This window comes from Acinonyx jubatus, chromosome D2 (assembly GCF_027475565.1).
Source record: "Acinonyx jubatus isolate Ajub_Pintada_27869175 chromosome D2, VMU_Ajub_asm_v1.0, whole genome shotgun sequence".
Lineage (NCBI taxonomy): Eukaryota > Metazoa > Chordata > Mammalia > Carnivora > Felidae > Acinonyx > Acinonyx jubatus.
Genome location: NC_069393.1, coordinates 69664551 through 69676746, shown reverse-complemented (window position 1 = coordinate 69676746; position 12196 = coordinate 69664551). Strand labels below are relative to the sequence as shown.

Genomic DNA, 12196 nt, shown 5'->3' with positions numbered 1-12196 from the left:
GAGTATAGAAAGATTGATGGCAGTGTAACTTAAATGTCTCTCCTTGAGCCAACCCTAAGGGTAATCCTCTTTTGACTGGTCCTGATTTCTGCGTGACATTGAAGAGAAGCCGTGCCTTCTGTTTTCTGTTTCTGCCCCCACATTCCTGCCCATTCCCTTTATGGCATTCCCATCATTTTCCTCATTGCCCGTTATGCTTCTGAAGCAGCCCTCAACGGGGGCCCTTGTTCACCTCCGTATGTTGGGGGATCCGAGAGCCTTGAAGGGGCTTCAGAGGGGCCATCATTTAAAATAAGTATGAGCTCCCAGAAGGATGCTAACTTTTTCCATAGTCTTGATTTGAACCAAAGTAACCAATGACAGTAGCTGAAGGAGGGAGTGCCAGGCCAGTACATTGTTATAACCGGACTGTTATATTAAGTGTCTTGGTAGAAGGCTTGAGGCAGACCTAACAGATCCCAACTCGGTGTTCCAAAGTGCTCAGATCACGAGCGCGGCTACCGAGTACGCAAAATGCTGTTCCAGCTGACCGAGCGTTCATTTACCGTCTACCCAAGCTATTTTCTTATGGCTCACTTGGATTTTTGAGCCACCGAGTCCTAAAATATAGATGCACTGCCCTTAATCCGCATGCACTTATCCTATGTGTGCCACTTTAGCATTCTCTGTGCTGTAAAAATAATGTTGCTGACATGCTTGTTGAAGTCACACACGCTTTGTCATTAGCAAAGAGATGAGCATTTTCCAGTTGGAGCAGCACTTTCTAAAATTCTTGACAGATTACTTAAAATTATTATTGCTAATTAGTATTGGGGGGGGGGCCTTTTGTTATCTAGATACCAAAATACTTTAGAGGATGTTTATAAAGCCATAAGAAATTACTGAAAAACTTCAGAGATGTATTTTAAAGAGACTTTAATATAGAAACCCTTGGCCAAACTAAGATTTGTTTGCTTCGAATATGACAGAGGAAATAGATTTTTGATTCAAAGAGGTAAACTGCCTTGCTTGGTTATTACATGTTTTACCTTTCAAAGGAGATGCTTCCCGTAGGAAGAAAAATGCCACGTGCCCTGTAAAGTTACACAAAGTCTGTACAAATACACACATCACGAGATATCGAGACACAAAATCTTGTGTCTGTGAGCAGCTTTATGGAGAGTTGGAATACGCAAATGAACGCCGGAGTCCTAGGTTCAAATATTATCTGTGTCCTGTGCCTGCGGTGGCACCTTGGATTGTCAACTTAACCTTTGGAGTGTCACTTGCTACCTCACCTACGACACCTCTCCTAGGTCACTGGGGGTACGTGAGGTCAAGTGCCCTAGTGTGTCACAAGCACTGGGCTCACCTTGTCTGTGACGGTTTCCCCCTCGGCTTTGTGCCCTTAAAGCACCTTTGACTGCGCTGTTTCACTCCATTCTCTGGTGAAGGGGCCCTGGTCAAGGGTCACACCGATGGAGTGACAGGGCCCCCCATCCCTCACTCATATTAGGGGCGTCTGTTTCAGTATAAATATACGTGAAATATCATTTTTTTTTCAACGTTTATTTATTTTTGGGACAGAGAGAGACAGAGCATGAACGGGGGAGGGGCAGAGAGAGAGGGAGACACAGAATCGGAAACAGACTCCAGGCTCTGAGCCATCAGCCCAGAGCCCGACGCAGGGCTCGAACTCACGGACCGCGAGATCGTGACCTGGCTGAAGTCGGACGCTTAACCGACTGCGCCACCCAGGTGCCCCTGAAATATCATTTTTAAAGCAAACTTTTTTTGCCATCTCTATTTAACTAGCAAATTGCATTCTTATTGAGCCTAAGGCAAACAGCTGCTTTCAGCCACTTAAATTTTTACTTCTCAACAGTACCTTTGTGTGCCTAAATGGCACCTTATTAAAAGTGTAGATATGTAGTCGGCCCTTGAACAACGTGGAGGTTAGGGGTACCGACCCCCCCCCGCCCCGCGCAGTGGAAAAATCTTTGTATAACTTTTGACTCCCCAAAAACTTAACTACAAATCGCCTACTGTTGACTGGAACATTTACCAATAACACAGTCAATTAACACGTTTAACACAGTTAACACAATGAATGCATATTAACACATACACATATAACACACATGTTATATGTATTATGTGCTATATTCTTACAGTAAAGTAAGCTAGAGAAAAGGAAGATAACTTACAGTCAAAACACATCCACGCATATGTGGACCCATGCCATTCAAACCTGGATCGTTCAAGGCTCAGAGGTCCATTCTTTTCTGTCTTCAGACTGAATTTGAACTTTTTGACACAAATATTCTAGATTTCAGTTGTAGAGAGCATTAGGCCAAGAGGCATTAGGTTGAGCTTGACCTCACACTTGAAAGACATCTAAGGGTCCATTTCCATATGTCTATAGTCCGCTCCTATAAAATAGTCTACATACATCAGATGCGAAATGTAATGTACATAACAGTACAATGCTTAGTTTCAAAATCAGATGAGCTTTTTGCTAAACTACAAAATAAACCATGGAGAATTTGTACATTAAAGATACTGCTCTAAGAGCTTAATATAGTCGATTGGCTAAATACTGATTCTTTAAGGAATGACTTCTTAGTGATTGTGAAAAGCACGTATCCATCCATTAGACCAGGAAGGCCTCTCTAGCACTTGGAAAATTTAGCACAGAGGGAACTTATGACCACTTGAGAAGCAAATCTAAGGCATCTTTAAAATGGAACCAAGTCCTCCAGGGCCCTTCATGGGAACGTTCACTTTTTATCGTGGAGCTCGCCTTATGATCTTGGGGCAGTTACTTATAAAGCCAATGTAATCTGGGCAGTCTGAGGATGCCAGGATAGGATGTCCACCGCAGGAATGTGTATCTCGAAGCAGTAGAAGCACCACTCTGGCGACCAGAAGTTCAGCCCCCCCCCATTTCCCAAGTCCACTTCCTGGTCCTTATTGCTGATGCACGGGCCCCGGCCCCCAGGGTTCATGGCACCGGGGATGCTGCATGTTGGAAAGCTGAGATGCACATCACAGGCTGTCTTTCTATTTCATTGGCTTCTCCATCCATTTTCTGTAACGTCCATCTTGTTTTCCGGTGTGTCTTTGTTTCTCTTCTCTAACCTTCCCTGCAGCCGCATTCTGTATTGGTCTGTCATTGTCGGGCCATTTGGACAAGGGCATGCTTAGAGATTTGGAAAGCTTTTCACTTTGTTTTGGGCTTGGTCTGTGCTATGTTTGCTGAGTTCCTCTTCCCTCCCCTTTGAAATACTCTTAGACATTATGTTCTGTGTCCACAAAGTATAAATCAGATTTGTGAACAGGAGGGCTACATATATTCAGTCTCTTTGAAAGGAATCTTTTCTGTTTCACCATAGAAGTGATTTACTGTGATGCAAATACCTGACACTTGCTCAAGAAAACCATGATGCTTATTGAAACTTTAGACAAGAACCAGCAATCCTGAAACTCTGTCATGAAATTCTAGATGCTGCCAACTTTAAGGTCCCCTCAAAGGACTCATTTATATTTTGGAATATAAGCACTTAGAGTCCAGAAAATTAGGCAGTATTCTAGCATGTTCCCCCAGCAGACACATGCATGGCCATTTTGATCTACTTGTCTTAGGATTTGTCACTTGGGCTCTCAGGTACCAAAAAGAAGATTGAAAATAAGGACAGAGCATTTGAATGTGTTAAGGACAGTGAGAACCCTGTAAGTGATTGATCTCTCAAGGACTGAAAAATTGGCTTAGTAGGCTGATATGGGAGGAGCTAAAAATGAAGGCTAAGAAATATAAATACACGGTAGCTTCTTTTTCATTATTGATTTTTGGGTGAGTGCAAGCGTGGGAGGGACAGAGAGCGAGGGACAGAGGATCCAAAGCGGGCTCCATGCTAACAGGCGGACAGTCTGACAGCACTGAGCCCGACGTGGGGCTCGAACTCCGAAACCATGAGATCCCGACCTGAGCCAAAGTCGGACGCTCAACCGACTGAGCCACCCAGGTGACCCACGTGGTAGATTCTCATCATAGTAGCTAAGATCACTCACAACTAAGAACAATCCAGTACAAGGAAGGACTTATTTAAGGAACAAAATGGCTATGAATGTGATACATAGCAATATTCTACGACAGATACGCTATTATATAATTTTTAAACAGTGTCTCCATTCCAAGCTAATGGTGATGATAATGTTGATGATGGAAATACCTTCCGTATATCCTCTTTCATCTAACACCTCATGTATTACTTTGCCTAAGTAATGAACTAAGCGTACAAGTAACTGTTTTAGGGCCCTTATCAGTTATTTCCTTCTAGAATAAAGTTTTACCACTTCAAGATAGGGTGTTTAAGTTAGAATAAGGAAAGAGGGCTCATCTTGAGGGTTTTGCTTTTTTAAAAAACACCAAAAAAATGTTTAATGCCTTTGGTATTTCAAGGGCTAAGAATTTGGTATCTAGCAAGAGTATTCTGAGACCTTGTCCCTAATGAGCCATGGTGACATGTGGAAATCATACTGCACAGAATCCCTTAAACGGATGTGTTGCTGAGTCTCTCTTCACCTAGTGTTTTAAAATGTTTTGTGGGAGGTTTTAAGTGATTTTAGCATTAAATCTATTTACAAGGACTTGAACATAGGAGTAAGGGTTTGTTGTTTTTTTTTTTTTTTTTAAGCGACTAGAAAGGTCACTAGTTACTGAAATATGCAGCCAAATAAAGAACTATGCCCAACAAGAGACAGCATTCGGCCCGAATTCCCCCATCCGGAGCTCAGACAACCACTCATCACAGCCTCCGCATGATAGACTTTAATGCTTGGGCAAATGCTGATTCTGATACCCTTCAGCCTTTGCACCCCACATATGCAGATATTTTTGTGTGTGCATGACACCGGCTAATAATTGTCAAAACAAATGTTAACGGCATCTCGTCCGATTGGGTATTGTAACCCAAATCTGTGAGAACATTTCCCTGAGATGTCTGACGTTCTTCTACAAGTACAGGAAGGTTAGAGTTGACGGGCAGGAAGCAGGATGGTTCAGAAGCCATAGCAGCCAGTGCTCAGGATATGCAAAAAGAGTCTTCAAAAAGGCAACCTCGGGGCACCTGGGTGGCTCAGTCGGTTGAACGTCTGACTTCGGCTCGGGTCATGATCTCGCAGTTCGTGAGTTCAAGCCCCGCGTCGGGCTCTCTGCTGACAGCTCGGAGCCTGGAGCCCACTTCGGATTCTGTGTCTCCCTCTCTCTCTGCCCCTCCCCCACTCATGCTCTGTCTCTCTCTGTCTCAGAAATAAATAAACATTAAAAATTAAAAAAAAAAAGGCAACCTCAAATTAGGCAAGAAAACCGTTTTTCTAGACCTTCTTTTGAGAACAGCTCACAAGAAGTATTCTGGTTTTCAATTCTGGATTACTCTTGTGAATAATTTCTGATGTTTACAGGAGTAAATAATTCCTCTGCAGTGAAATGGTTACATGGGGGTTATCGAGGATCTAGTGGAAAGTTATAAAAAGGGGGTGCTGTTGTGACCCCATGGTTCTATACAAACATTTGGCTGCCTTTAATCAAGAGCAGCATGATGGTTAATCCTGCAGTGGTGCCTGACTAAATTAGGCCATTAATAGCTATGGAATTCTCTAGCAGGCCACTTCAGTCATTCGTTTGCAGACATTAATTAGGACCTACTTCTAGGCTGCGCACTAGACTCAGCTCACGAAGATGAATGAGACCTAGTTCTAATTCACTCTGCGATTGAAAACAGGGTTTACTTCTAAATGTAAAACCACATTCTTCCTTCCCCTCCTTGCCTCTACCTGTGTCTTTTATACTCATTTTTTTTTTTTCAGACACGAGCTGGTTATTTCTCGTTAGGAGAGTGATAGTAAATGAAACTTTAAAAAAATAAAATAGATATAAAATTAAAAATAAAATAAAAAGAAAAAGAAAAAATAACTTAAAAAAATTAACCATAATAGATCAGAAGTTTGGGGTGAAGCATCATCATTTTTGGAAGCTGATATCTAACTTAAATAAAGTCTACATTATAATGCATCGGGAGCTAGATGTGAAGGTGACTCTTGAGGAAAAAAAGAGAAAGGCTTCAGACCATAACAACTAAAAACCTGGCATCTACATTTAAGCCAGGGACAAATTCAGATCATATTGGAAAGATCGCACTGCCCATTCAGTCCAGATATGTGCTCCGGTTACCTAAAAATACACGTGTTAAGAAATTAAAACCCTAGTAAGCACGTCATTTTAAAACTCCAGCAATTGACATCTTTCATACTTTGCGGGCCAGATTTAGAACGGCGTGGCTTATTTAAAGAAATCGGCTCGTGCTCTGTTTTGTAAAGATCTAGAGTTATTTCAAACTGTTAGCCTTAACTGATAGATAAATTACACGTTATCAAAACATACAACTTTTGTGCTTCAACGGACCCTATCGAGACAGTGAAAGACAACCCGCAGAATGGGAGGAAATGTTTGCAAATCATAACATCTGACAAAGGACTTACATCCAGAATATATAAAGAAGTCCTATAACTCAGTAACAAAAGTAGTTGCATTTTAATCCGTTAATTTTTGCCAGTACATCTTCTGGTGTGTTCTCGGGGCCGATGTTTACTCAGACACGAGGTGGGAGGACAATTTAGGGCAGTAGTTGATCTCTGGCCAGTTGAGCCCAGGTCTCAGTTCATCCTGGTCACAAGGGAGCGATGGTGGCTTTGGTGGCACTCAAGGCTTTGCAGCCACCTGCCAGCAACCTTTTCTAGCCCCTTCGCTATTCTCCCATCCAAGAGCAGCCTGCTGTCCAGCCACAGTGTTGCTCCCACACACCATGGCCCTTCCTTCCTCGTGATGTTCAAGCCCTCTGGAATCCGGGTCTGGTTATCCCTTGACCCATCCACCCACCCACCCACCTGGTGTGCTTACTCTTTGACGCCCCACTCCGTCTAATATCTCAGCTTTCTGAAAGAACTCAGGGCCCCTTCCCCTAGGTATGCATTTACGTGTCACAGTCTGTCTCTTTAGGTAGATTCTGAGCCCCACTCCCCACCACAGTGACGTCTCGTTCACCTGCGTGTCCCCAGTCATATAGCTCAGTGCCCAGCCACGGTAGCTGTCCATTCGCAGAGGGAATTGCTGGACTGAGTGGCATCTGAGTGGAGCGGAGCCTTTAAAGAGAAAGGCGGAGAGTGCTATAAGCGGTCCTGAAGTTCCTAAAAGAAAGGGCTCTGTCTCCGTGGTGTGTATTTCAAAGTGGGGCAACAGAAACGTTGGCTGTAGTGCAGGCACTTTGCATTGCTGAGGGGAGGGACTGGGTGGCCACGCGGGCTCCCAGACGTGGCCTTCCGTTTGGAGAAATATATTGCAATTGCCAGCCTCTGCCATCATGCCTGGAAGTGATCGTATTTGGGTTTGCCTATCCTGCCCCTTCACGTGCTTGGGATTTCGTCGTCCGACAACTGATCCTGAATCATTAGCAAGTGACCTTCCATGACTCTTCATGTACCTTCCATCTAATCAGTTTGCTGCTAGCTCACGGCCTTCAACCGCATGCCATCGGAATGACGCCCCCTACCGCTAGCTGCTTCTAACCCAGTCCCACGTGAGCTCAAGTCTCTCCTGCCCCAAAACGTAACCTTCTATCACCTTGTGAGCCAAGTTGATAAACTGAGTTTGTTTCTTTCGTTTCTCCTTTTTGGTATACCTCCTCCCGGTCTGTCGTGTTGAAGTTTGATTATGCTTGCTCTGTTTTCTTTATTGCTGTCCCTTCCCTCATTTTGTTTTCTCCATTCTTCTCATTGGAGGCAATGAGCCGTCCAGCGGCCGGAACTCCCCTCTCCCTTCCCGGCCAGACAGCCGCCCTGTCACTCCAACTTACGCTCAGGCCCCTAAACATTTCCATGTTCCAGGTAGGAGCTGACACGGTCTTTGTTGGGGTGTCCTGTCACGGTGTAGAACGTAGCCCTGTTACCTGTCTCGTCTCATTTCTCATGCTCTCGTCATTGGGATGCACACAGTCGACAAACCCTAAATTGCACGATCTGACCTAGAGGGCCTTTCAGGAGTTTTGGATGCGAAATGCCAGGATTGTATGGAAGGTTTACGTTTTCTCAAAATTTTTTGAAGGGAGGTCAGAGGCAGAGGGTGAAGGAAGAAGGGTTGAGCTGCTTTGGGTTTTGTTTTTTTTTTTGGTTTTTTTTTTGGACTAAGATTTTAATTTTACCTTTATATTAGTGCCTCCTGAGATATCACTCTGTGGTTTGGTGTCATTGACAATTCTCGCAATGGCAACCTAGTTACCTTCTCATCCTAAAGGTGGACCTTTAGGTGAACCACAACATCTCGAGAATACTTTTGTTTTTTTCTCCTGTTTGTCTCCCATGCGGAGAATCTTTCTATGGACTTTTCAGAGAGGTGTAAAATTGGATCAGTTAGTTGGATGGTCCTTCTGCAGTGCATAACCAACTGACTACCTCCTTAGCCCACAATGATATCTTGCAATTTAGGCTTGGTGCTGTAAGCTTTGCTGAAGTCATAAGCATCTGCTGTCACAGTACAAATGGTAATTTGCCATCAAGAACTGGAAATCCCAGGACCCATCATTCTCTTAATGTTTACAGTCAGCTCAATTTGTAAGGGCAAGATTGGCCATCCAAGGTCACGATGTCATTTTTCCATGGGAAGTACATTGTTTTACTTCTTTAGCTACTGAAAGTGGTTCAATACCTTACCCATTAGGGGTAACATATTCAGAATCTATAATCGTTTTTTTTTTCTTTTGCATTCCAAACTTACCTGATAAAACAGAGGAAAGCTCACCGAGATTCATACCACTAACATCGAGCTGCCTTTTAAAATAAAGCTTCACTGAACTTTAAAATCAGTGTTGTGTACATTTGCAACTTTTTTTGCATGAAGAATGCCCCCACCAAGATACAGTGGCCATGATTCTGAGGAAGCAAACCTTTTGAAATTTCCTGAGCATTTGCAGTCAAAGTGAAATGGTAGCATAATCAGATGCAGTCCTGTATAACAAATGAATAATATTTGGCTTCTTTCTTTCTTTCTTCCTTCCTTCCTTTCTTTCTTTCTTTCTTTCTTTCTTTCTTTCTTTCTTTCTTTCTTTCTTTTTTAAATTTGCCCTCTACAAGTTGGAATTTTCTCAGACGTCCATCCTGTCAGGACATCAGACTAGCCTTGCACATAAGAACTATGTCTATGTTTTAAAATAACTACTCTTAACTATATGACATTGCTTTCCACTGTTCCACTCATTAGCTAAAAAGTAAATTGAGCCCCTGGTATCTACTGGGAGCTCAATTTCTGGACAGTAGCAATTTGGGGATCTTCCCCAAACTGGTTATGTCTTCCTCACCACTAGAGTCCCTTCCACTGCTTGCGTTTCTTCCTGTTTTAATCTCACTTTTAGTGAAGTGTGTATTTGCAGTAAATGGCTCATGAATGAATTGCATCTCTATCTATCCTAAGATGTATTACAAAGGATTCCATATCACTTGTCTATAGTGATTCACTCATTCCTGTGACCCCTTCTTCTAGTAACCTCAATCTTTGTAATACAAAAGTTAACCTTCTGGGTTGATTTTGTTCAAGAGTCTTCAGTTTGGTTTGCCTCTTGGTTGATCTATTTTTCCCCACTGCTGAAGCGGTTCCCATAATCACACACCTTTGCTTTTCATTTCCACAGATCAAGGGATCAACATTTACCGAAAACCACCCATCTACAAACAGCATGGTAAAACCCTCTTTCCTCCGCGTAGCTTTTAAGTAGTGATATCAGCTGAACTCTCTGCTGTCTGTCCTCTGAAAGGCTTCCCTGCTGCTGCTTTTGAGAATCAAACTGGGGCACCCAGCGTGTTATGCCTTTATGGTTCCCTAACACGCAAATGTTGTGAGATTGGTTTTCCTAGATGGAGAACGCTTACTTTGGTTAGGAAACTCCTAGGCAAATCTTTGAGCCCATGAAACCGTGTATCGTTGCATTCCTAAAGAAGGGAAGGTACTGCTCACACAATAATTCACAAATACCATTTTTTTGTATGTGCCATCAAATAATTTAACCAGCCTCTATAGTAATTTTGTTGAGCTTCTAATTAGTTGAAGTAATTAAAATAGTGAAGGCCAGCAACCTAGAAAACTTAGCTGGACTAAGTCTACATTAACTTGACTGTCCAATTCCCCAGATGTCTGCACCTTGCAGTGGAATGGATAGGACACACCCAAGACCAAGGCCCTGGTCCCCAGCCCTTCCCCTCAATGGCTCTATGATATCATGGACATGATTTCTCTGCCCCTCAGTTTTCTTTTAGACAAAAACCAGTAAGTTAGGCCAGCCACTCTCTGAAATTCCTGCAAATGAAAATCCCTAATACGGATTTATAACTGTGTTTTCCTTTTCTGGAAATAGAGAATTTTTAAACCCAGGAAATCATATTACCATAGGTAGATCACATTTCCCTCCACCATTATTAGGTCTCTATAGATTAGATGCCATAAATCTTTGTGAATGGATAGAAAGCCAAGACTGGTCTTCAGGTGACATCAGAAAATTATACACATAACATGCCTGGAAAGTTGAAGGCTGCCATTAAAATCTAGTTGACATTAATGAGTCCTTAAGGATTAGGATGACCTGAAAAGCAAAGAAAGTTGAAAATGCACACAGGAAAAAATTGAGGCCAACATTCTAGGGGAAAAAAAAAAGATTGTACATATTGTAATGGTTCTACCACTGTGATTTTTTTCTTTTTTTTTTTTTAAGATTTTACACCGTGTGCTCGCTTTTTTAAGTTTGTTAACATTGTTTTTGTTTGTTTTTTTATGGTTTAATGTCTTCTCACCCACTCATTAACATGTGAATGTTTACTGACTTCACCAATTCTAATGCGTAAGTACTTACTGTTTGAAGTCATGCTTTTTTTTTTTCTAAATTTACAAGTGAGACTCCAAGAGTTTGATTTATCAATGTAGAAACTGTTTTTATTACTAAAATCTCTAAGGCCCTGCCTCTCTAAACAAAAATAATCAAATGATTAAGATTTAAAGAGATTGGATAGGGTTGGCTTATTTATTTAAGAGATTGGCTTTTTTTTTTAATGAAATGTACTCTGACTTGACTCTCAGTTTGTTGTAATTAAGAATAGCACAGCCAGAGTGGCAGTTCCCAAAGAACATTCTGCAAAAGAGCAGTTCCATTTGATAGAAATAGAAGGTACATCAAACCTGGTGTCTGGGCCCCAGTGCATTTGGAAAATGCTAGATTTAAATACAGTCACTATTTTTTTTGTTTCGTAATGCAGAACATCTCAGTCCTTAATATGCTAACACATCTTTAAGAAGGTGATGCAGTAAGCAGTGTTTTCCCAGCTGAATTTTTTATTTTTTCTCAAGAGGTTAGAGACTCAGAAGCGCTACCCCGTGCTTGGCCAGCACTTCACCCCTTATGAGCATATAGGGTGACCGTGGTCAAGTCACTTAAGGAAAACGAGACCCAGAGGGTTACTAAAAGAATGGGGAATTTGAGCTAAGGGTTCAAAAAATTATTTCCAGATTTTAAAATGTGTGAGCCCAGAGAGGGGGGGATAGTTTTTATTTAAAGCATTATAACTATATTTTAAATGTTTAGTAACATCCCAGGCCAGTCTGCCAAATTAGCCAGAATCAGGGTCTGACCATTTAGCCTGGTTTGTTTTGTTGCAGCTCTGTGATTAGATTTGGAGTTCTAAGCCAGCGACAACTCTAAGCAGAGCCATTAAGAACCCTGTGAACTGAGGCCATTGTTAGTCTGGCTTTTGTTGTCTTGAAGTTGGAAGGCTCACTTAGGCGTGCAGATCCTTGAGGGAAATAAGGAGTGTTTTGCATACATTCATAAGTCAACATACGAAAGGCACATGCTAAATTCCTACAAGGCACAATGCTAAATTCCTAGAAGCTAAGCATGGATTTTCCCATTGCCATTTCTCCTAGGACTCCAGACACATATATAATATGTAAAGAGTAGAATGAACTAGACAGATGATCGCTAAAATGAACAGATACAAATACACAAACATACAAAGCCAGCCCTCTTATGGTTAACAACTACAGTCAATGGACGGCGTCATGCTTTTAACTTAGCTCTTTAATTTCAAACTACTAATTCAAATTTCTGATTGCTCTAGAAGAGTA

At 42.0% G+C, this 12196-nt stretch overlaps 1 protein-coding gene across 12 annotated transcripts in view; it reads left to right on the top strand.

Annotated features, from left to right (window-relative positions):
- The window catches only part of ABLIM1 (actin binding LIM protein 1), a 293568-nt gene that overhangs the window by 264847 nt on the left and 16525 nt on the right, over positions 1 to 12196 (top strand). For 9 of the 12 annotated variants that reach the window (XM_053207815.1, XM_053207807.1, XM_053207810.1 and 6 more), the window contains 2 exons: positions 7816 to 7920; positions 9717 to 9764. The exons of 1 other annotated variant lie outside the window; for it this stretch is intronic. In XM_053207815.1, coding sequence (XP_053063790.1) covers positions 7816 to 7920; positions 9717 to 9764 — 153 coding nt within the window. The remainder of the gene's footprint in view (positions 1 to 7815; positions 7921 to 9716; positions 9765 to 12196) is intronic. 2 more of the 12 variants (XM_053207813.1, XM_053207811.1) reach the window with 1 other exon arrangement.